The sequence below is a fragment of the Phalacrocorax aristotelis genome, chromosome 4, assembly GCF_949628215.1.
Source record: "Phalacrocorax aristotelis chromosome 4, bGulAri2.1, whole genome shotgun sequence".
NCBI lineage: Eukaryota > Metazoa > Chordata > Aves > Suliformes > Phalacrocoracidae > Phalacrocorax > Phalacrocorax aristotelis.
Genome location: NC_134279.1, coordinates 20674441 through 20698970, shown reverse-complemented (window position 1 = coordinate 20698970; position 24530 = coordinate 20674441). Strand labels below are relative to the sequence as shown.

General features: G+C 43.7%; 1 protein-coding gene across 6 annotated transcripts in view; it reads right to left on the bottom strand.

The window, feature by feature from the left end:
- Window positions 1-24530, bottom strand: part of MAML3 (mastermind like transcriptional coactivator 3) — a 255986-nt gene that overhangs the window by 87327 nt on the left and 144129 nt on the right. For all 6 annotated transcript variants that reach the window (XM_075090542.1, XM_075090543.1, XM_075090545.1 and 3 more), the window contains one exon: window positions 4078-5562. In XM_075090542.1, the coding sequence (XP_074946643.1) occupies window positions 4078-5562 (1485 nt within the window). The remainder of the gene's footprint in view (window positions 1-4077; window positions 5563-24530) is intronic.

Sequence of the window (24530 nt, the reverse complement as noted above, 5' to 3'; positions counted from 1 at the left end):
TTATGATAAGATGATTGGCTCAGTTGCGGCACAGGAGCAGTACTCGTACACTTTGATCCTGCAGGGCTAAGAGTAGAGAAAAAACTTAGTATTGCAGAAAAAACATTTACCATCTGGAATGAACAAGTATGTATTAGGTTAAAAAGTATGTGCTCAAAGGTCACAAAATGAGGAAATACCAACACGCCAAAATTTGGTTTTTAGGATTATGCCATGGAGATTGAATCTTAGCCAAGTGCTGTCCAACATTTGTTTCTAGTCATTCATGCTAACATGACCTCCTTCTGACAAAATGGGCAGATGATAGCAGGAATGGTAAGAAGGCCAGGCTATTGTTTACAAATTGCCTGGCGAGATTGTCAGAATCCACCCGAGTACATTTCGATTACCCATCTGTCCTCAAGAGTCTATGGGAGGCTGACTTCCGGGGAGAAAGTTTCAGCATTTGTAAAAGGCAGGCACTGCATCTAAACTCCAGGGCAAATCTTTTGTGGAAAACAGTGGCTTCGAGTCAAACATAGCATAGATGGGCATTCACTACATCTCTATAGGCTGTTCAGCAAATGATCCTCACAGTCTCAGCCATTATTTCCATTCCAGCTTGTCTTCCTTAAAATCTGGTAAGACAGTTGTGTTTCTGCCACACTTTCACTCAGTGAATACAATTCTGTAGACTTTCTTTTCTTTACTTTCAGGTAGGTTTTTAAAAGAGGCCAAATCCCAGAACATCAATCTCTTTTTCTCACTATCCCAAAGATAACCTTCAAAAAAGTATAAAATGTCTTTTACAATTCTAGTGAGAAACACACCTTTTCACTTACAAAGGATAAAGACAATTTTGTTTTGGAAATGTTCTCTGGACACAGATCTCCCTTTATCTTTCACATGCAAAACCAGACTGAGCAGATGATGCATCTTGAATTTATAAGATTAAAAGACAGAAAAGATAATTTGAAGATATTCTCCTGGTATGGTGTCATTTCTACTCCTCATTCACATCCCTCCAATTTCAAACAACATAACTAGTGGTTTCAGTAGGAACTATAATTGCAGCATCCTCACAGTCCCATGCAGGCAAAGAACTGCAGTCTAGTTTTACTTTTCTTACGCTCATGGAGAATTCTGTTTTTGTTTGACCTCTCATTGCTCCCCCTCACTCACTTGGCTCCAAACATCAAATTCTGTCTCAGCCATTCGACATCTATTCCATTGGGCTGCTTTTTTCTCTTACCATTACACATACGTATTGAACAGCTGGAACCAAAAAAAGGCACCATTAATGATTCTGAAACTTTCTAAAGAAAACATTTTCACTTTTCTCCAATTTGAAAATAGAGAACGCTAGTAGTAGGACAGAGCCTTGCTGAAGGTAGATGAGTCAGGATCCAACCATGGTTTTAATAGTCAATCCCACAAAAAGCAGTCTGAATTACCTTCAGGCTAATCCTGGTAAAATCCCAACCCAAAAATCCAAACCAGTGTCTGCTTTGTGGAAAAGAAGCCAAATACCCCATTCCAGTGCTCCTCTGAAGAGAACAAGCTATAGTGTAGAGGACATCATGGTTCAGGGCGTATGGTTTGTTCAAGCATTAGTGTGATGGGGGTTACAACCACGGTGCCAACAGAAGTACCTTAGGCCCAGATGGACGTAGGTTTAATCAGCATACGTAGTGCACGTATGCACACAACTAACCATACTTGAATTTTACAGCAGTACACAGAAAATAAGACCAGGCATTTTTGTACCTATCTGACCTTCTCTAAATCACCTCTTGGTTCTCAAATATGCCCTTGTAATAGTCACCTGACAGAAATATATGGTCCGTGCTAATCATGGGATGCAATAGCTAAATTTTTTTCCCCCTTAAATGCCATTTGTTAAATGCTCATAATTATTTAACACACACAGAGACACACAGAGCCTTTTACAATTCTGTATCAAAGACCAAAGCTACAATGAGAGTAGAAACTGACTGAAAGATACATTCACTTTTCATTCAGAAATGTGTTTCAAACTGGGAAGTGCAATCTCCTTATTTTCCATATGTGATCTGGCAAGTCTGACCATCGTGCAGTAAGTGGTAGAATCAGATAATCTGCATCAGTGTGGATTTAACTCAACAATATCAACATATTGTTCTTTACCACCTTTGCAAAAACAATCCGTTTCCACCAAGCACATATCACAATAATAAGCTTTCCAATTTTCCACAGAAAAATGCTTTTCAGGGAAGCAGGAAGGGAAGGAATAAAGAAATACTTTACAGTTAGAAATCTATTATTTCAACCTTCCTCACCAAACAAAAACCCTTCAGTGTAGGCAACTGGGTTTCAGAAGTAGTGAAGGGACCTTTCTACATCTACACACAAGCAAGAAATCCCTCATCCTGGCTGAGTCAATGAATGTGAATGGCACGTATTATACAACAAAGTATTACTTTGCCTCAAGTTTCTTCTTTATAAGATATGGAAATTACTTAATACCTGACTTGTTTTTAGAAGAATGTCTAGTTGTATCCAAATATCTAGTTTTTCCTACATTAAAGAAAAAAAAAAAAGGAACTGAATGAGATTAGGTACATGAAATCACAGCTTCCTGTTCACACTGGAGAACTGCAGTGAGATATTAACATGAATTTCTCAGCTTATGAAATGGAGGAGATTACATTAACTCTTTCACATATGCAGTTTGTCCTCTCAACTGTTTGATGGGTCTCTGAGTTCAACAGATTTAACAAAAACAAAGTAAGGAAAGCAATAGGTACACAGAATTAAAATAAAGATACAAACCTTTGAGCTGTAACCACACATCCTGAACAAAAAACAGGAGGCAAATGAACATTTCTTTTTGTTTTGCAATTAATTTTAAATAATGTGGTGGGCTCTGACCTGGTAAAGCTCCTACTCCTCCTATTGGTAGATCCCCAAATTCCACAGGCTGAAGAAATGACAAATTTGGCTGTATTTCTACATGCATTACAGTGTGATTCACAGTTAAACCATGCTCAGAAGGAAGTACTCCTTGTAGGTGGTGTGGAAACAGCTAATTTGGTAAAAAGCTGTTAGGCTAAATCTATCATCCAGAAATTCAATTGTATCAGAATTCCTGACATGTTTTGGTGGCACATAACTTCCGTGAAGGCATCATCTACTTTGTGAACTGATTATTAATTTTTTTTTTTTTAAACAACATTCAGAAAACTTATTCTCAAGCCTTTCCATGACACCAGCGTGCAGACCTTTACAGGGGCTGACCTAGGAAGTGACAGGGCAATACTATAACCATTATTTAAATCGGTTATTAATTCATTCCAAACCACTCCCCAATCCTGGCAGCTGCTGCTCCAGAGGTTAGCATGGAATACATGTGAGACAGCGATGCCAAGCCACTCAAGCCAACACGGCTTTAGCCTCTTGCTGAAAGAGCCTACAGATTCATTACAATAAAATACTTGAGGTTGCTAAAGACTGCTTAAAAGTCCTGGACTAAACCATCTCATTTCATGCATGGTTCAAGCACCACTAAGAGCATTCAGTTGTGCTTACTTCTTCCATTGAAAACCAAAGGCACTCAACTCAATGTCCTCCTTTTACTCCCTGAGCCAAAATGCCAAATATGCTGTTTAAAGCTGGCTGGAAACCTGCCCCTAGAAGAAGCAGCCAACCACTCCTCCTTTTTGTTACAATACTAACTACACTGTGGAAACTAAGCCATGCAGTGGTTTGGGATACAAAAGCATCAAGTCTTATATTATGAAAAAAAGGAAACAAACCCTCCAAGGAGTGACTTCCAACCCAAAACTTTCCGGAATGGCCCATAGCACTCGTCAAGTAGAAGCACAGGGAAAGAGTGCTAGTTCAGAAAAACAGCCATTTAACATTTCTGAAGCGTAACATACCATCATTTCAGTCATTTCTTAAAACGATCCAGCTCTAATACCACATAAGAAGTCGAAGAAGTGTCTGCAATAATGTTCCATAATTTCCAGGAGAAAGAGGGGGAGGAGACCGTACAAAAAGTTACTAAGCCTTTGCATCAGCACCTTTTGGTTGCCCACATTGTGCACTCGCACTTACCTGACCAAGGGAAGGAAGAGTTGCATATGCCATGGGCTGATTCATCATTCCTTTCTGCTTCATGATGAGCATGCGTTTCTGTTCCTCGCTCAGGTGCGCCATCTGAGCTTGCATCTGTGGCTGCTGGGACTGCTGCTGCGGGATGTACGGCATCATGGGGTTCTTGCTGGGATTTGCCATTGGTGGGGTCATCCTCTGACTCAGCTCAGCATTGAAGTGGGTCAGAGGTTTGGTGTTGCCATAAGAAAGCATATTGGGCTGTTTGCTTAAGGAGTTTGTGCCCAGGTTATTTGGCTGCTGACTGATCATATTCATGTGATTTTGAGGGAGGTAGTTATTAATTGTGGTCTTCTGTGGATTGTTTGCCATAGGAGGCACTATTGAGTTTTGGTTGTTAAAGGCTTGGGGATACATCATTGGACTATTTGGTTTGTCTGCACTGAAGGGCCCTCCATATGGACTAGATGGAGGGCCCACAGGTGACCAGCTTGAGGGTTGATTTGGATGCTGCTGCTTCTGCTGCATGAGTTTAACTCTTTGCTGCTGCTGGGCTGCCATTTGCTTGAGCTGTTCAGCTGGAGACAAGTCAGCGCTTGGCATATTCACTGGCCCAGGCCCTGATCCTGCCACAGTTGCTGCTGCTGGATTCATAAGATAGCCATTTCCAGACCGCGTCTGCGTCTGGCCTGGAGTGTGCGCCTGGCTGGGAGTTTGAGGTGACTGAACAACACAGTTTGCTGGTGAGCCAGCAGAGATCGGGGCTGGTGGGGCACTGGACACAGAAGCTATGCTAGAGGCTGTGGAGACGTTTGAAAATGGAGGACCGGAAGAAGAAGGTCTCACCTGGGGAGACCCTAACGGAACATGAGCAAATGGAGAATGAGATGGATCACTTTTCACGCTTGCACTCTCCTGAGTCTCTGTGGCAGGCCTGGGAAATTCCGGCTCCTTCTTCTCTTCAAAGTCTTCGTTGAACAAATCTTGTATATCATCTTCTGGAACGGTGTTCGCTAGTTCATCTATTAGCTCCTGCCACTCTTGATCGTTCAGGTTAATGTCTGAGAAGAGCTTGTTCTGATTTGAAAGAGATGTTTCAGAAGTGTCTATGCAGCTGGGGTCATCCAAGGGCTCCTGCTTTAGCTCCTTGTTCTGTAGGATGTTAAAACTATCGTCTAGCTCGTTGCAACCATTCACGGGGAGCTTTATCTCAGAAAGCCCGCCGTTTTTACCCAAGTCCTCTAGACCACTGCCGTGAGTTCCACTGTTCTGCAGGGGCAGGGGAGCTTTCATGTCAAGCTGGTGAAGAGGAGAAACAGCGGGCAAAGGCAAATTATTGGGCAAGCTATTGATTGCCTCAATGCCTGCAACATCCTTCCGTATCCGCTTGCTGGTCGGAGAAAAGCTCCCATCACAAACTCCATTCTGCTGTTCTCCATTGAGCGGTGAACGTGCGCCTTCCAACTTCCTTTTGACTGTCTCTTGAAGCTTAAAAAAAACAAGAGGAAAAAAATATTAACCAGTTGCAGAGACAAGAAAAGTGCTGATGAGCCTTGTGACAGATGCTCCTCATCAAGCCTACTAGTGACAATAAGTTTTTAAAACTCTGATTAGGAAGTTTCTTTGATTTCATTCTTACACCTTGATCAACTAGAGAAGATGGTCTAAACAAAAAAAAAAAAAAAGAAAGAAAAAAAAGGAACCCACTAAAATAAAAACCTGCAAAACCCAAAAAAATCCAACCCAGAAACCCAAAATCAAGTCTGCCTCTGAACAGGAGAGCAGAACTGTAAAATATGTCTGTGCTCACCAAGCTACCAGAATTTTATGGAGCAAGTTGACTGAGACAAGTTTTTGGTGCCTAACACAGTGAAAAGTCTTAAATTGGACCAAAAAAGTGGAATCACTAAAATTTATTATTTACTCTGAAAATCTTTTTGTTGGAAGTTTCTAGAAGCTTCTTGAAAAATACCTGCAATACAATTGACCGACTACTTATATTGAAACGTGCTGTTGACAATAACATTTTTTGAGAAAATTCATTAATATGGTTTCATTTGATTAGCCCTCTGGTTTTGGCTACAAAACATCTTAAGAATCAGTTTTAAGTGAGGAAAAAAAATATCCACCCTAAAAAATAGAAGGCACTTTGCAGAATGTTAACTCAATCAAATAACAAAAAAAAAGAAAATTACCTGTGTGCTAGGAGCTAATGTAAAAGATAAATAACTAACAGAAATGATAGCAAGACAAGTCTTCAGGAAAGCAATTAAATTAGAATATACGAATGTTATTAAAAAAAATAGTGTATTAATACAAGCTTTAATTCAGGTTAAAAGAAACATTGCAAAGCACGGCACCAACCTACAGTCCTCTCCTATCACACCAAATGTTAAGTCTTCTGCTTATGTACCAGGCTAAAAAAAGCATCCCTCTTCAGCTAAGGCAAAAAAACAATAGTGGGGAGGGGAGGAAGCAAAGAGGTCACAGCTCTAGCGAACGCCTTCAGGACACACTTGCATCCTTGATACTAAAACAATAGAAGACAAAATACTGAAAGATTTTATCAATTTTAAAAGTATTTTTACTGGTATGAAAATCCCTGACATGCAGCTCCCACCCCTTCCCTAACCTAGAGGTCCTCAACCTTCTTTCTTCCTACAATCCAGATCCCATTTATTTCTCCCATCCCAGAGGACTAGTTCCCCTTTCATCCCATGTGTGAGGCAGGCAAGCAAATCCATATCTCATACCCGTTTTAGAGGGAGTGGTTCTAAGAAGGCTGCACCCTTCTCTCGCCCTTCAGGCCTGCATGGCCTCTTCAGCATGCAGCACAGAAGGATATGGCCAATGCCCGATGGGGAACCCACCAGTGGCAAGGCGGGGGTCAGGAAGTCTGTGAGCATGCTTTGGGCCTCCCCAGTGCACGTGTGGAGTCACTGGGCTCCCACTCCTCTCCCCTTGCCTGATGGCAGCAGCTCTTGCCCCCATGAGCTCTGCAGATGCCCAGGGATGCAGCAGATGCAGGTGGGAGCGCACACAGCTCCGGCACTCTCTTAATTAAAGCCCCGCACAATCATGTTAATCAGCCATAGTCTGCAGGAGCACACCAGGCTGCAGAGCACAGAGCCCCACAGCAGAGGCATCGCCTTTTCATCTCTCCATGCCACGGCAGCAGCAAGCTTTAGCAAGAGGTGCTTGCCCAGGCGTGGTAATTGCCTCATCTGTGCCAGTTAACAGCGATGTGGAAGGTAAGTCAACACCCAGGACTAGTGTGAAGCAGAAAAATCAGATCCCACAAGGAGGCTTATGATATGGCTCTCACCTCCGCTGCTTCCCTCCCCTAAAACCCTAAGTTAAGATGAACGCCATCGTATGGCACTACAGCTCCCTGCTGCTTTTTGACCAGTGTAACTAGTGTGAGGCAGAAGACTACAGCTGAGCCACTGAGCTTGTTTCACTCATCTTTATGTAACCCTGGTTCAGATCCCGGAGACAAGGAAAGGATGATATAGATGTGGTAATGGCACCGCTTCACAAGTACAGGAGCATGGTTGCTTCCAAGTTTCCTTTCTTCAAAGCAAGAAAAGAAAGAGCACAATCTGGCCCCAACTGCAGGTGGTCAGTAACACAGTTGATATAATAGCTTAAAATAGCATATTTAAATATTGCCCCTAATGGGCCACTCAGACAATTTACAGCTGAAATCACCCATTTCAGCTCCTAAGCCATCTCACTACAAAGTCACTATCCCTCTCTGCCTTCCACATCAGAAAAACAGTCACCGATCAGCAAGTGACTCAAGACCAAGTTCAGTGGGCACGCACATGCAAAAACAGGGTTCAAAGAAACATCCAAAACTAGTGATGGCCCTTTGCCCTGGAGTTTATACTGGCCAAATGCTAAGCTAAAGTAAGAACAACCATACCAAAGGACCTGGTGACAAGCTTCTAGTTGGGAAGAAAAGTTCATATAAGGAAGAGGTGGGGAAAAAATTTGTCTTAGTGACAAGTCAGGAATCAGTGAGAGCGATTATCTCCCAAGAAATACAAGAGAACTGACTCTATACATTTCATAACAGTTTCAAGGTATCCCTTACACAATATCGGTAAGAGTGATACACTTCCACATCGTTTCACACTAAGGTTTCACATCATTTACTAATTTATCCTGAATCCACCACCTTACTTGTACATGAATATTTACCAAAAGAATAAAAAGCTAATGGCAAATAACCAGACCTAAAAATATCAGCTCCTACAGACTTCACCATGTGCTGAAACATAGATGTCCTCCTGTACAGGTACACAGTGACTGTAGTGAAAGTAAAAACAGGCCCAGTATATAAATATTAATAATCATTATTATCATGCACTACAACAAAAAGCAGCTATTAACATGGAAACTATTTTCCATCAAATATCAGTCATACAGAAATTGTGCCTTGTTGCAAATGAAAACAAAGAAGCCTATTTTAAGTTTGTAGCTCCACATTATTCGCCTGCAGAGGTTTTTGGATTTGGGGGGCTAACAGGCATTAGAAAAACCTAATCTTTTTATTTTCTTTGTTTGCTTATTGAACAAATAGGAGCACAACATGAAAGGTTTATTTGAAGGCAACATGCTGGATACAAGCTTTGCAGGTGGGGAAGTACCTTGGCTCCGGCATTTTAGAGGGGTTGGGAGCCATAAAAATAGATGCATCTCTTGGTTTTGGGGTACAACACAAATATTCCTATCAAATTATTTCAATGCAAACATTCATTTTCATATCTTTATTTCATTTCCCATCACCACATCAGCTACTGGATGGCTTGAATATCATACACTGACCATGTACTGGTGAACAGTTTACCACCACTCCTCAGTGCCTTAGACAAAAATCCCAGCACTTCCCCTTCCCTCCGTAAAAGCAATGTCTGAAGTACAATCATCTCCTGTAAAGTGTCTTCCTTCTCCTTCCAAGAAGTAGTATATAGCTTGTGCATGTGATTTACAGTATGCATCATACAGATATTAGCAACAGCTTAGAGATTTATGTCTAGGAGCAGAAGACTCTTGATGCGTAAAATAAAAATAAAAGGAAAATATTAAAATAAAACCAAACCAAAACAAAACAAAACCTTGGCAGTTTCATAGACCTTTAGCTTTATTCACACAAAATATTTGGCCAGTGGACCTGCATCTCACAGTAGGTTTCTACCCCAAAGCAGAAGAGCATGAAGCAGGACTCACTATTCTTTATATGCCTTTGGAGAAACTCTAGTTGCAGAGCCAGAAAAGGTCAAACTTTGGTGGGTTGACTTTTTAAATGACTCTTGATTGGGGGAGAGGCGGGGGGACAGAGGCTATGCACACAAACACACATGTGGACCCAAATGGTCTAATCCACACTGTCCCAAAATTTTGGGGAGAGCTGCTCGGACATGCCAGGACAGACCAATACGTAACAAGAGAGCATTGAGGCTGTCAGCAGGGCTTTCATCTCTGGGGAGAAGCTGCTCCGCTTCATCCCACCAGCAGCAATTCATTTTTCAAAAGAAGTGAGACGGAGATGCTGTTGTTATAGCAACAGCCGAATCACTCGCCAGCCCATCCTCCACTGTCGCACTGCCTTTGGTGGGTGGCTGCTCCAGCCATCCACAGGGAGCAACCAGGGCTGTGGCAGTGGCCTAGTCCTTCCACTGCTCTACAAACAAACAAACAACAACCAGAAAGAAAAAGGAAGGAGGGGAGCCGAGAGGCTGAATTCTCTTTCTGCCTGTAGGGGCTGAGCATGATTCACAGCATCTAACACAGGTCCACTTCCGCTGGGTGGCCAGATGGTCTGTGAGCGCACAGACAAGGAGGCTGAGGCCACTTTTACGGATGCTTTCATGCACCAGCTACATAGCGGACGTGCTGCCTCTGACTCTTCTCTTGTTAAGGCAGCTCCAGCCATGTTAATAGGAGGCAAGGGTGACAACTGAGAGGTCCGGCATGCTTGTTCCCCAGCTGAGCTGGGATGTGCCTTGCTCCGCAGCTATCTTTGTTCTCCATGGGAGAGCAGAAAAACCAACCAAGGCCCATCTTCCTCAGAGAGAATGCGCATTTACACAAAACAAGGGTTATCATATTCTCCACATCGCTCTTCTGTGACTCTCTGTTAAAAACAAACATTGATCTTTTCCTTTCCTCAAGACAAATCACAGTCTGTCCCACCAGCCGTCCATGTTCAAATAGGCCTCAGTTCCCTTCCAGGGCAATGACTCAGTCTTGGCCCTTCCTGCAGGACCTCTACTCTCTCTCTCTCCCATCTGTCTGGCTTAGCACATCATCTTCCAAGTGTTCCTGAGCTTGCCCCAACTTTTCACCCTTCCCCTCCTCAAACTTCTCCAGATAGGTCTTGACCCCCCGCCTCTGACAGGGAGTGCTCCCCATGAGCTCTGCCAACCATTGCCCCAGTTCAGCCATCTACAGTCTGCACCCCAATGACCAAGCCCAGTTCACTCCTTAACTTCTTGTGCTGCACTCAACTCCTATCAATAACTTAGCAAGTGCCCCAGGGGTTGCTGTGAAGTGACACTAAGCAATTTGATGTGACAGCTCTCCTAAGCAAAGACGTGATGGCCATAACCACCGCATCTAAGATCAAGAAGGAATAATCAGTATTGCCCTTTGCATGCCAGCAATTCAGCTTCAACATTTGAAACGTTTCCTTGTTTCTTGCACATCCTTCCTTGGTGTACCACTTCCAAGACTGCCATTAAAAAGCCAACAGTGCTAAAGGGCGCCACTGCCTGAGATACAACCACATCTTGTGACGAGTGTCTGAGGGTCCATCAGCCCCGCTGAGGTCCATCAGCTCCACAGTGGCCTCAGTGACACTTGCTGCAGGTGTCACAAAGAGATGGTAGGGAGCCCAGGACAGCCTTTCAAAAGCCAAGTCGGAGCTGAACGCGGACAAGTGGCCAAGCAGAGGTGGGTTACATACCACTGCTTCCAACAAATGGAACTATTTCATGCATCAAACCACTCCCCTACTACAGGAGTTTCTTCTCACTGCTGAAAGCACAGCACCAACGCCTGCTAACTCACAGGATGAAGCCTGACGTAACAAATTGATTTTGGATCGCAATTGCTCACTTAAAGCACATGCTGTGCGCTTCCGTGCTGGGCCTGCCTGCCCAGTTCTTGTTGGCCAGGGCGATGTTTCAAATACGCAGGAAATTCACATTGTGAAATCTGCTTGAAGTTGGTAAAATCTTGATCTGCCAACCTAGCCAGTAACCTGTTCAGCTCTGCAGGCTCACAGAGTAACCTCTGCCCCATGAAGGAGGTCAAACCTTTGCCTGTTACCTGAGCTGCTAAGGGCTGCTGGGAACTCTGTCATCGGCCTTGCTTTGGCAAGCAGTCATCAGAAGAACAAACTGACTCCCACTGACAATAAGTAAAAGATGCTCAGGGCACCAGTTAAACCCGAAAGGGCTAACAGTGAGGAAAATGATCCGCTTCCTTGCATTATAGCCAGGCTGGTCGGACAGGAGGGGTTGCTCCCCCAAACAACGAGAGTACCAGCTGCTGTCTGGATGCAAAGGAGGCAGTGCAGGGGTGCGCAGGGCCCTCGCCAGAGCTGCCTGCCCCAGCCAGCTGTCAGGCGCCCAGCCACCAGTGGGAACTGGATTATGCTGGGAGGTCAAGAGGAGGACAGGGAAGAAGGGTAACAAAAAAAAAGGCACTGGATGAGAGCAAAACCGCAACAGCACTGGTGAAGTCAAACCAGGCAAAAACCTTGACTCTATCTGCCCTCAGTCAGCCAGGTAAGGATGCCGATGTGTCCTAAAACAGCTTGAGAAAAGCAAGAATTGGCATGAGCTTCCATCAAAGCTTTGAGAGAGGGATGAACAAGAGAAGGGAAGGAAACACATTTCTTTGTAGACAGAGAGAGAAAGACAGGTAGCTTCTCCCATGGCTCAACTCTGCCTGATCGCATGTATTTTCATCGCAAATGGAAGTAGTTTTGTACTTCCGTTGCTCAGGTCATGTGATAAGACAACTTCCAGCTCTGTATATATTAATTTAATCAAAATAAGAAAGATAAGCACATATATCTTTACTGATGTCTTCTAAACCACCCCATTGCATTACTGCCAGAAAGACATTTTCTGCTGCAGAAATGAACAACTGTGGAGAATGCCTAGCTAGCAAGGGATGCAGGAGTGAAGAAATCTGTACAAAAATTAGTGGAGAAATATATATAAAAAATACCAACCATGCTGCTCAAATTGTACGTGTCTAGAACAGGCTGGGGAATAAAACTGTGATCCTTCTGAAGCTTAAGAGCATAGATCATGTAGCAATTCCAGTTTGCCTTTAAAATATTTTTCTTCCATAATTTCTGTCTCTCCCTCTACACAGCTCCAGCTTAAATTTGAATGCAAAGACACTAAGTGACATGCCTCTGAGGAAATTTGGCATGTGGGGTCCCTAGGGAAGCTGTTGGGTAAAACACAGGCAATGGATGCAATTAATTTTCTCAATAAAAAATTATTGGCAAGTTTAACTGGACTTCACAGCACAAATTATTTCATGGATGAAATGCTGTCATCATTGTCAAACAGCTTTCCTGCCTGAGTGTAAGACCTACACGGCTTCCTCCTCTTCAGGTCCATCCAATTTAATCCTGCTTTAGCCCAATAGGGTAAACAGTGGCAAAGCAGTAACCTCATCACTTAGGCAATGCCAGCATTCCTCTGTTTGTGCAAAAGTCTTAACGAAGGTGTTAAGAGCCTGAGAGCTAAACTACTTAGCTGGCAGTGCCTACTCCTGTCTCTCACAAGTTAAAGCTGAGCTGCACACTCCCTGCAGCTGTCCTCACAGACAGCAGGAGCTACATTTTCAAAGCATGTTATGAGGATTTAGTCAGGCAGCCTCTAATTGACTTGTCTGGGAGTTGTGCTGATAAATCTTCACCCTTTGAAAACATTCCCAATCTGCTTTGTATCTGGACAGGAGAGGAAACTAATGATAAAAAGCAGACGCTGCAGATTATTAAAGTTGTACTTCCTGAAGAACACCTGTGCGTCAGGGTAGAAAAGAAATGCAGGAACCTCTTGTGTTTTAGACTAAGAAGCAGCAAAGCAACATATCTAATGTTGTTGCACGTGCACTCACTAGGTCCTTAAAATGCATATGCAACACTAGAAATGATCTCCTGGAGAAAAACTTGTCTCAATTCATCCTTGGATGGGTACAAGTCACAGCAAGCTAGTGAAGTGCACTGGTGCCACCCTGCCTGCCTAGTGAAGGGGTGCTTGGGACAGAAAAGTGTTCCTGTGCTCTGCAAAGGAGCAGCAGCTCTCTGACACAGCCTCTGCTTTCCTTCATCATTAAGGCACTGATAGGATATGAGCTTCATTCATGACTTCAAACCAACAGACTAAAATCTTGTCTAACTGCTGTAAGAGAAAAGCCATTCCTATGCTTAGAGCAAGCAAATTACCTTCCAGTTGCATGCAAAGTACTGCCATGGCGCAATCTACATGCATAATATAATGCCCCTGAATTTCATGGAGAAACTCCAAAGAAGGAGACAGAAGAGACAAGGGATGGTAGAGGCATGACAGTACTCCCCCAATCACACTGCTGGTTTCCATGGACTATGAGCTTCTATTCAGCCTACCAAAGCCTGTCTAGCGTATGATCTCCAGAAGACCGATAGCAAGCTATCAGAAGGCTAAACTCAGAAACCTTACGGTTGTCTCCCATTCATTTCACCCATGTTAACTCCCGACAAACACCACCTCATGTCGACATGACTACTTATTCCACAGTTGCATGAAGTAGCATCTTCCAGTTCCTCAAATCAACGTGGGGTAATTTCAGGGATTCTTCCACACAACTAAGTTCGAGCTCATGTTTTTTGAAGCAAAGGGTATGATATAATCAGAAAAGGAAGGAAATGAGAACCAGATAGACCTATACACTGTACCTGTTCAGGCCCACACGTTTCGGTCACCTTCTTGGGGTAGCATCAGCATAAATGAAACTTCCATTTGAAAATAATTTAAGATCAGAATTAACAGATTTCCACAACTAACACATAAAAAAAAGAAAAAAATCTTGTGAATCAACAACAGGACAAGTTATACTGTGCTGCAAACAAAACGGTGAATTTATCGCAGAGCTTGTCTCTGCAAGCCTGCCTCCCCTTCCCCAGCTGTCCCCTGCGCCTGACTGTGCAGCTTGTCTGAGGATGTAGGCGACCTGAAGATTTCTTTGCAAGGACAAATACTTTTTTTAAAGGAGTATAGGTATCTAAGTACAGGTTAAACAGTTAACAGTACAATAGACACTGCAAAGGAGACTTAAGCATGGGGGCAATGGGGAGGGAAGTAAATCTTTTGCAAGCTAATGAATTAATACTCATATTTTTTGAAGGCCTAATTGTCATTATGCTCCTGAGCCATGTCTTTTGGGAAAAGGAAGAAAAATAAATATGGGACAGATGAGTTTGGAAGTAGAATTGTGCAAGGCTATAGACCATTAAAAAAAAAAAAAAACCCAAAACCCAACCATCAAATGACTAACTGAAAATTCTAACATGGAAAAGATATCAGAAACATCTAAATAGGACCTGGCTTTTTCCTTCATCCAAACAGTTCCCTGATCAGCACAATCAGCTTGATCCACCTCCAGGAAAGAAGAGCAGTGCTAGAACTGCTTGTTTGCCTTGCATTTGTGTATCTATTTAAAAGAACGCACGCAGCAGCAGTTTTGTAAGACTCCTGTACAAAACCCATAGCTCCATCGTGAGAGGTGCTGAAGCCCTCAGCTCTCATTAAGTTCACAGGGAGTCAGGGGTCCTCTGATAAGATCACTTCTTCTGCACCCAAATTTCTTCAGAGAAGGACACTAAGTCTGGTGGAACAACTGTTCTTTACATTTCTTTTTTGTTTTTAATACAAGTTATAGCCAGCACTGTAAAAAATACTGCAGGGTCCTTGAAGATCTGTGAAGACTAAAGGAGTCAAAGGATTGTACAGGCTGCCCCAGACACGTTCTGTATTATTCCGGGCACAGTTTGAGAGCTATTTGCCATGGGCTAGAGGCCAAGCAGCACTGAATAGCAGTTCTGCCCTAAACATGGCCAAGCAAACCATACAAACTTTACTTCTTTGTTGCCTCAGTACCTTCACCTCAAGCTGACCTTGGGTCCCACAAAGGCATGCAACAACAACTAATGGAAAAGTGTGTGTCTGGTCTCCCAGATCCCAGCAATTATCAGAGTCACAGAGTCTCAAGACTGGACCTGCTGTGTTGAGTGAACAGCAAATGTACTATTTAAGTCTACTGACGAAGCGTAAGGAAGAAGAAGAGAGATTTTAAGCAACTCAAGGCTCTGATTCAGCAAAATATTTAAACACATACCTTGGGTACCCTAAGCAACCTAAAATACAAAGAATGATTTATGCAGTGAACAACTTCATCAGACCAAGGCCTTTGCTCAGGTCTTACGTTCCTTATTTCATCTACAGCAGCTGTCTCCACCCCAGGATAAACCCCGTCCTCTCTCCCGTCGCTAGTCTGAATATACATATATAGCATAGTTGATTTGAGTACATGCACTGGCTTCATGCTTCCCCAAAGGGCAGATCCTGAAAAGGATGCACTCTGTTGCAATCTTTACTCCCTGCACATACCTGGAGCACCTAGGAAAGACAGGAGCCCTGGGAAACCTGCCCAAGCAATTCATAGTGTTTGCTCGTAGCTTCATGCCCTTCCAGTGCGCAGTGTGGACCGTTTCTCCCAGTGTACCTTCCTCAACAGTGTGAACGCACATTTGCTTGTCACACAATAATGATGCCCAACATGGGCACAGGTGCTGGTATTGGGGAATGGGCTGCAACGCACCTAGAAAAGATGGTTGCCAGGAGCAAATGCCAGCAGTACCTATAAAATCACCTGGCCTAGAGCCCTCATCCTGTTGATGTCTGAGTGACGTCAAGAAAAAAGGTGCCTATGCTCAGTCTAAACGAACTACACTGACAGGCAGGGAAGGGCCCGCCTCAGCAGTAACCACAGCCTTGTGAATAGATGTCCCATGCTTGCCTGCTCTGCCCTCTGTCTAAAGCTGTTACGTGGAGTTTTGCAGACACCTTATCACCAGAGCATCTTATGGAACGCTTCTGAAAAAAAGTTAGCTGCTGTTAGGGGAATCTACAACTCTGCTTTCTTGAGCTGTCTACTTATAAAGGTGCTTGAATAAAGCAACACAGCGTCCCAGAGTACAGCAGCAGCAGCCTGTCTGTGGGCAAATTCCCGAAGTTGCTAGCACTTGGGTGGTTGAACTCATTGTAGCGATGGCAGGAAAAGTGCCCAAATGCCAAAGGTGTGTAAGGCTTCATGATGTCTCCATAAAAACCGAAAAGATGACCAGGAGAAAAGTGGTCAGTGCTTTGCTAAACAGGTCGAATTCCCAGTTAATTGTGGCCACGCACCAGAAGAGCATCAAGCCCTTTGATCTATTTGTGTGTTTTGAAAACAGCCCTCCAAGGGAAGGAACTGCAACTCATAATGCTACATATGTCTGTACACGCCCATTGTGCACAACATGGAGGGTTTTTTTACTTTTTCCTATTGCTGGCAAAAAAAAACCCAAACCCTGAATTTCCACACGTGTGCACACATGCACATGTAGCTGCTGCCCATGATACTTGCATGGGTTTTCATCTCAGCAATCTATGCATACTAAGTATATATTAGTGGTTAATCCAAATCAAATTTAGACTGCAAGTCCCGTTCACCACAGAGTTTGTACCTTTAATAATGTCAAATAAACACAAAAAGACAAGAAAGCATTTGTTATTGTTAGATGCTGTAGGTAAGGCTAAGTCACTGAGAACACTACAGTCCTTTCCTAAACCGCTTGGAGGTATGAAGCACAAGACATTGCAGTTTTGCTGTTAGATAAGGCATAGAAATGCACCATAAGCCAGCTGTGCATTCATATAATGGGCTTCCACTAATCTTATTTTCCTTCTTAAAAGACTTCTCACTCCCACCTTTTTCTCCTGTTCTAGGAGTAATGAGCCACCTAGTACTAAGGCACTTCTTATTTGTTTGTCCAAAGATAATGTACTCTTGGGCTACTACCAGAATTATCTGAATTTTGTTCTCAGAGAAAAACAAAGGTGGGCTGAATCTAAAAAGAAAAAAAAAATTTTTGTCAACGCTTCCCTGCCCTCCCAGTTCCTTAGCACTTAAATGTTGTCTGCGATTCAGATGCAAACATATATTAAACCTCTAAATTTCACTTAAGAAAACAGCAAGGACCGACAGAAGGCACAGAAGCTTGCCTAAAGCTATATACGAAGCTAGTGGCAGGGTTAGAATTGGACTCAAATCTCCCAAATCCTGTGCCCAGCCAATGGGAATACAAAATACATTATATCTTCTCAGATCAATAGGTGCTTTTGCTTCTCTTTCTTTTCTTGTTCAGGAAAAAGAAAGGGGTGGGAGGAAAGCTATGAACAGGACAGAAGGAGCCTGGGAACTCCTGTAAGCACCATAAGAAAGTTGCAGGCAAGAACAAGTTGATTCATTCCAGTCTTAAGGATGCAATTCATATCCCCTGTACCAGGCTGAGATAGGAATGAGATAAATCATGCTCTAGGAGTGTCTTTTTCTTTTCACTGACCTTAAAGGGAGCCTTCGTAACTAGCTCCAAGAGAGGCATCCAGTCAGATGCCTGCATCTGGACACCCCCCAAGCCACCGACATTATTTGCCCAGTCACAATTAGGGCACTAATTACATCCTACTGCTGTTGACATCTGTGTTTAATAAAAATTTCTGTCTGCATTGGTTGGGTCTTTCCCCCAGTTTCATTTCCAGAGGCTTCAGTTTTGTTCCACTAAACTCTAAGAAAAAAAGCTTGAAATCTTCATAGTTTGGTCTGTAATTATGATATTGCCTCTGCTCTTGGAAAGAGTCTTACTTTCTTGTAGCGCCAAGGGAAAGAAGGTCGTGCAGCTCCAAGTTCTTGCTTAGTAACTTACATGCTTAATCACTTCTGGACTATTTAAAAGAGGCAAGGTAAGGGAAGAGGTAGCAGGAGGGGCTGAGAGTTCAAATTCCAGATAAAGAGTAGTGTTATAACCATGATGGTCTAAGCAAAGTCTGTAGAGAGAAAAAAAAGTATTTTTAATTAGATGCACAGATAGCAGGGAAACACAGACAAGCTTTGGAGTAAGCAAGCACTTCTTCCTCCTTAAAGAACAGTTTTAGTAACCTTAGTAACAACTTTAACAATGAGCAGGCATGCTTAAGAATGATGGAAAATTGTGTAGATATCAGGCATATAGGATTGTGTGCAAATCTGCTGTGTGATAAAGCTTCCCACAATACGAAAGTTTGTTTTTAAAGGAAATTACATGGGCAGCAGGTTGAGGTTTTTCCTAGGGCTATTTACAATACTCCTTTATTTTAACTCCTTTCTTCTAAGCTTTTCAAAACTGTCAAATGAAAACAAAAGCCTGCCAATTAGCATATTTCAGAATTACATTAAGGGCCCAGCTTTAAAATGCCCAGCTGCCCGAGACTGACTTTTTTCAACGCCAGGTGGAAAACACAAGGCCAAGAACCAACCTTGAATACTGTGGGTCCTGATGGCTGTAGGATTTGCAGGAGACCATGGTCTCAGTATGTCTGGGGACATAAGTCTCTACTTTCCCCCCCACCCCACCCCAAAACCAAAGCTGTCTGGTATTGCCAAACTCCAAATTCAGCCCCGCAATAATCATACTAGAAGCATTCAACACTGCAAACATAGAGGATTTTCTTGACTCATCAGTAAAGTAGTGGCAGCCTTCCCCTCTCCCTGCTAATGAGAAAGGACTGCAATGCCTGAAACTAGAGCAGCTCTTTTTCCCTTCAAGTGTTCCCTGTGTCTCTGTACAGCAGCATAAACTACCCAAGGATGTCCTCTCCGTACAGGGCCTGGAAATGTTACCAGACAGCGAGCTACTAAATGGGTACTGGGTGAAAGGCTCCCTAAGGAGCTGCGGGGGGAACACAGCAGGGCACAGCGCCCTTCTTGGGAACGCCGTCTCTCCACGCAGCCACTGTCTAGCAGAGGTTCAAACCACAAGGATTCAGACTAAACCACAGAACCGTACAGATTCGCGCCTTGGTCTCAGCACAGCGGGGCTGCAGACAGCCTGTGTGCTCTGGCATTCCCGGCTCACACTCCAATGCCTCTTAGTAAAGGCATGCAGACAGGAGTCCCTAGGGATAAGGCTGCTCTTGTCCTGCTGCCCTGTGAGGGGCTAAGAGGTACACCTGGTCCCTGCCTCCTCCGCTTCCCCATAGCTCTGCCGGACTCCTGAAGCTCTCATCTGCGTGGCAGCAGCCGTCAGAGGAGGCTATGACAAACGAGTGGCAAGCTAGCAACAGCGGCAGCAGCTCTGTGTGGTGATGGAGGGCTTCGGGGAGCCAGGGAAGAAATGTACATCAGGCAGGTGGGGAACATTTGCTCCCCCATTGCACAGTCCCATCTTTTTCCCTTCCTGTCACTGTTTCCCTGTCTTTTCACGGTTCAGATCGTCCTTAAGTTACGTGGCTGCAGAAGGCAAAGTGGCTGTAGAGCATTAGCCTTTCTTCTGACAGTTACAAGGCCTCTTCTTGCTCCCACCCTCAGTGCATACTCATATTCTGCAATCAGCCTCTCCCCATCTATCCTGACAGCTTTCTTCCCAGCTCTGCTAGTGCTTACAGGTCTTGGAAAAAGCCATGAGAAAAACCAACCTCATTAGCAGTTTCCTCAAAAAGTGAGTTGGAGCTGGGCATCCATCTCCTCCAGCAATTCTCAAATTCACATAAAAAACATGAAAAGAAACGATGCCTACGGTTGTTCCAGGAATTCCAGCTACTGCAGATGAGAGGAATTTGCATAGCTTGCCCCTATCTGCAGTGCAAGCAAGAAGTTTCTGCTGCAACTGTTTCCTGGCTTTCCTCATTTTCACCCCACCCAGCAAGAACAAGAAGAAGCCTTCTTCATGTGTGCAGGGGTCTGCAAAAGCAAACTGCTTACAGATGGGGTCAGCAGTTGGTTCTTATACCTGCGGTGGCTGGAAATTAGGCCAGGGAAGGCTGACACTGTGCCTGCTCTGTTTCTTACACTCTGCTTACTGACTTCTGTTGCGGAGAGGACAAGGGGCTAAATGCCCCTTTGAGATGACCCAGTACAATTGTTCTTATACCCACAGTGCCTGCAGAAGAAAAGCTACTTAGAAGCTTTTTACTAAGATAAAACAAACAGAACCCTCCCTCTACCAGTTTTTGAATGTTCTACTTCTGAAGCATTTTGATGATAATACATGATTTTATAAAGGAGCAGCTATACAACGCGAAGTGGTACAAACTCATTTCCAGTGATCCCTAAATAAAGAGGAGTTGGTGCAGGAATAACAACCTTAAGCACTTGCTTAACTGCTTTTTGAACACGGAATGAATGCCAGACTGCAGTCATCCTATTAAAAGATAAACAAATGACCATAATTCCTCTCTCCTCTTCCCCTGGTAGTCCCCCACCTCCTCCCAAAACTCCCAGCTCCAACATAACCATAGCCTACCTATCTGACTTTGGGTTCCTAAACACTACTATTGCAGTTCAGTGTCTAAAAGGAAGAACTGTGATAACCGTCACACCAAACATGAGGACGCATAAGTAAGCAGTTTTAGCTGTTAGTTTTTCCAGAGGATCTCAGCATCCTTCAACAGAGGAGGAGAACTCTTCTTACTTATATCCAGGACGTACAAGATAAATAAAAGATATTATTTCTTACGCTGAGCGGGTACCACAGTGAAAGGCCACAGAAAGTGAAAGACACCAGTGGGAGCAGCAGACAAGGGAGCCTTAAGGCCAAAACCTTCAACATGCCAAGGCTCCTGATACGAATGACAATATTGTGTACCAAAAAAAAAAAAAAAAGGCTTTGCTGGAGAACAGCACTGATTGAGTCTCTTAAGGAAATGTGAATTGTCAACATACTCAAAATGTATTTTCTCTGCTTCATATGCACAATGGGATCCTCTCACAAAATGTAACCTAACTGAATTTATTTAAACAACCAACTCATTAAATTCTTGAAAATATAGAAGAATAAGTATATGGAGATCCTAGATATGCAAAGAGACTGTTTATTCTTTTTCCTAGCTTTTCTTACATTTCACATATGATGTTGTGACTCAAACTCCACATAAAAGGATCACCAAATTTATTTTTTAATAGGATGGGGAAAAAAAAAAAAAAAAATCAACCTCCTTGGCAGAACTTGAACTCCATTCCTCAGAATGATTAGTTTGGCCACTGGAGGGCTCCAATATTGTTCCATAAAAGCAAAAGAAAGTTTACTAGGAAGGATAAACACATAACAAATAGCCTGGGCAATAAAGTTCAAACATAATACGCAGTCTGAACCAAGATCTATGGGCTTGCAACCATTTCATAAGAGTCAGAACTAATTTACCCATTGTTTTGCTCTTGTAGCGCAAAAGGAGTTGAAGAAGAATGACTTTCTTACAGTTTGGCTGTAAACGTCTCCTCAAATACAGCACCTATTAAAATGATTTTTGTATGCAATAGTAGAATGACTAGGTGTCTGCAGAAAAGCAAAATCCACGGGTTTCATTGGTACATGTCAGTATAACATTTCTGCACGAAAGTCCAGTGCTGCAGAGTACAACAGAAGCACATTCTCCATCCCTCTCGCAACTCCAGTCTTCTCAATGAAAGTTTACCGAGACAAATCATGCACCTCTGCATCTGGGAGCCCAGGGAGAAGAGCCTGCTACAGAAAGTCCTTGATTGTTTGTTCTTTTTGAACAAGCCATTGTTGGGAGTTGCCTTTTATTTTCAAAGAGGATTTACATGTTCAGGTATAGAAACTCAAGGAATAACCGGCCCTAAAACTAATGGGTATTTTCCCAGTACCGTGGCAGCCAAGATTTTATCAGAAAAATGTATGTGGTCTTGCAGAAGCCAGCAGGGGCACTGATGTCAGCTGATAAGCTAATGACTGCAGCTTATCAGCTGATAAGCTAATGACTGCAATGCTCCAGTTAAGGATAACACAAAAGCTATTTCAGTCTAGGAGCATGAGAAAAAGTATTTCAGACATCATTCTATCTACAAACTTACAGAAGGGAGCAAAATGCCCAAGTACCCCCCAGACTCCCCAGTCTGTCCATTGTGGGGTGACGGACTGAGATCCTGAATATTGGAAGTTTCACACTGAGCCAAATTTTACAGCTGAGTTAAGCACTCCTGAAAATAAAGGAGATTTATTAGAAATACTGAAAGATGCTAGTGGGTACTATGATAAGCCCAACCGAGCACTGTTCTTGTTTGATGAAGTGTATTGTATTGGGCTGATGCACAAAACGTCGTGGTTTGCTGGCACCTTGCCCTGCGCACACTATTTTTTCCGCTTCTTCGATGTAAAGGAAAAAAGAAAAAAAAATAGCTTGCTTAAAATATCCCTGCCACTCTCCCGTAGCCCCTTCCTCCAGCACATCACATGTTAATGCCAATCTGCTGGGAGACTGCAATTCGAACATAATGAGATATTAATGAGCTTTGCACATGTCCCCAGTCGCAAGTTCCCCCCCGCCCCGGCTCATTTCTCTCAAACCTACAGAGATGCTTTGCTTGTTTTCCTGACACTGCATTTGTGTCTCCCCCATCCTGCCCCCTCCCAGGCAAGCCCTGCTGCACCATTCCCCTTAAGCTGCCAGCTCTAAAGAGCACCAAATGGGCTGGCACTGTCTTGTTTCCTGGCCTAATGGATGCTTGTTTAAACACTGGAGCTGTTTGCATTGCTGCGGCTCACTGCATGTTAAACACAGTCCTCTGAAACCCTACGCCAATCCAATAAAGGTATCAGCAGTTCAGCGTGGGGAGGCAATTACTATAAAGTCCCAAGTGTGCCTTCTAAGCTCGAGGAAGGAAAATTTGATCGAACAACTAAAAGCAAAATCTGATTCGGTTCAGCATCATGTGGAGGACACAAGGTTTAACTGTAGCCAGGCCTATGGAGGGCAGGAAGAAATCAATGGACGAGCTGGGGAGAGCAACTGCACATTGTTAAGAGGGCTTTAAGCTGGCCTGTTAGCAATGCTCTCTGCTGCCTTCACAGAGCCGCCTCCCTCCCCCTTCGTCTATATGCCAAGGTGTGCCGTCTATCCTTTTTTTTTTTTTTTAATGATATGCTGCCAATTTCTTTTCACCCTTCATCAATTCTTGAAACAATTCTTCTTCTGGTAAAGGTCCTTCCCCTGTACAAAGTCATCGTCATATCAAAGGGGAAGTCTTACACAGGAACAGCTACGATAGAGGGTTGATGGTAACCAAAAAAAGATCTGTGCTCCATCGAGAGATGAAAAAATCCAAATCTCAGACTAATGATAGTCAATATTTCAATGGACCAGCTCTTTACCTGGCAGAGGGCAGAAAATCAAGGGAGGAAGCAGCTGTATTTCAATTCATTTAATCCATAGAAACAAGGCTGCTTTAAAATGTTCTACTTCCTTTACTTTTAAGTGAGAGATAAGGAGATGGGGAAGCAAGGGAATGTTTCCATTTTATACTTCTTTTTTTTTAAATTTTTTATTTTAAACAGAGTCTATAAGATGGCCTCACTCCGAGGGCAACTTCACAAACATTGTGGAAAGTTTTCCAAGCACTTGCCATGGCCACAGCTACCCTCAGGAACCTAGGAAAAGGGGATTTGCCACACCAGATCAGGCCAGCGAGACAGCAGGCTTGGCATCATGCCCCTAGCTGTGTCCCAGACCTCTGGCTGCTGAGGTGGCTGAAACCCTCCTCCCCCCTCTGCAGTGCAGGGATTGTGCGTATAGGTGAGATTTTGGGGAGATACCTTTGTGGGGGAATCTGCCCTCCTCAGAGCTCAGTCCCCAGTCCTGTGATCCAGGTGCATCCCATGGAAGGACGTGGCCGGCAGCGCACAACGGACACCTGCCCGTGCCCAGAGCTACCCGTCATCGCCCCAGCCAGGCCTGGCATCTGGCTAATGGGCTTAAGGACCAAGCTGTCCCCTCAAAGCAAAGTTATCATGGGTCAGAAATCTGGTGTGATCCTAAGAAGTGCAGGCTGAAAGGTAGAGGGCTGCGCCAATTAACTGATTACCAAAGGATAAAAGTCACTGGGCTGCCGTCACTCCCATCTGGAGGCACTGCCGTTTGCCATGCTGAAAGGAGGAGGGCAGGGAGAGGAAGCACTGTCTTCTTTTAGAAAGGGCTATCTGCGGGAGGAAGATTGTTTCCTTATTTGTTTTCTACAATTTAAGAGAACAACTTGTGGGGAGAGGATGGAGTTAATGCCAAGATCTCGCCTTCTGCTCTCAGGAGTTACTCTGGGAGCTGCAAACCCCCTGTAGACTCAAAACTCAGTGCAGG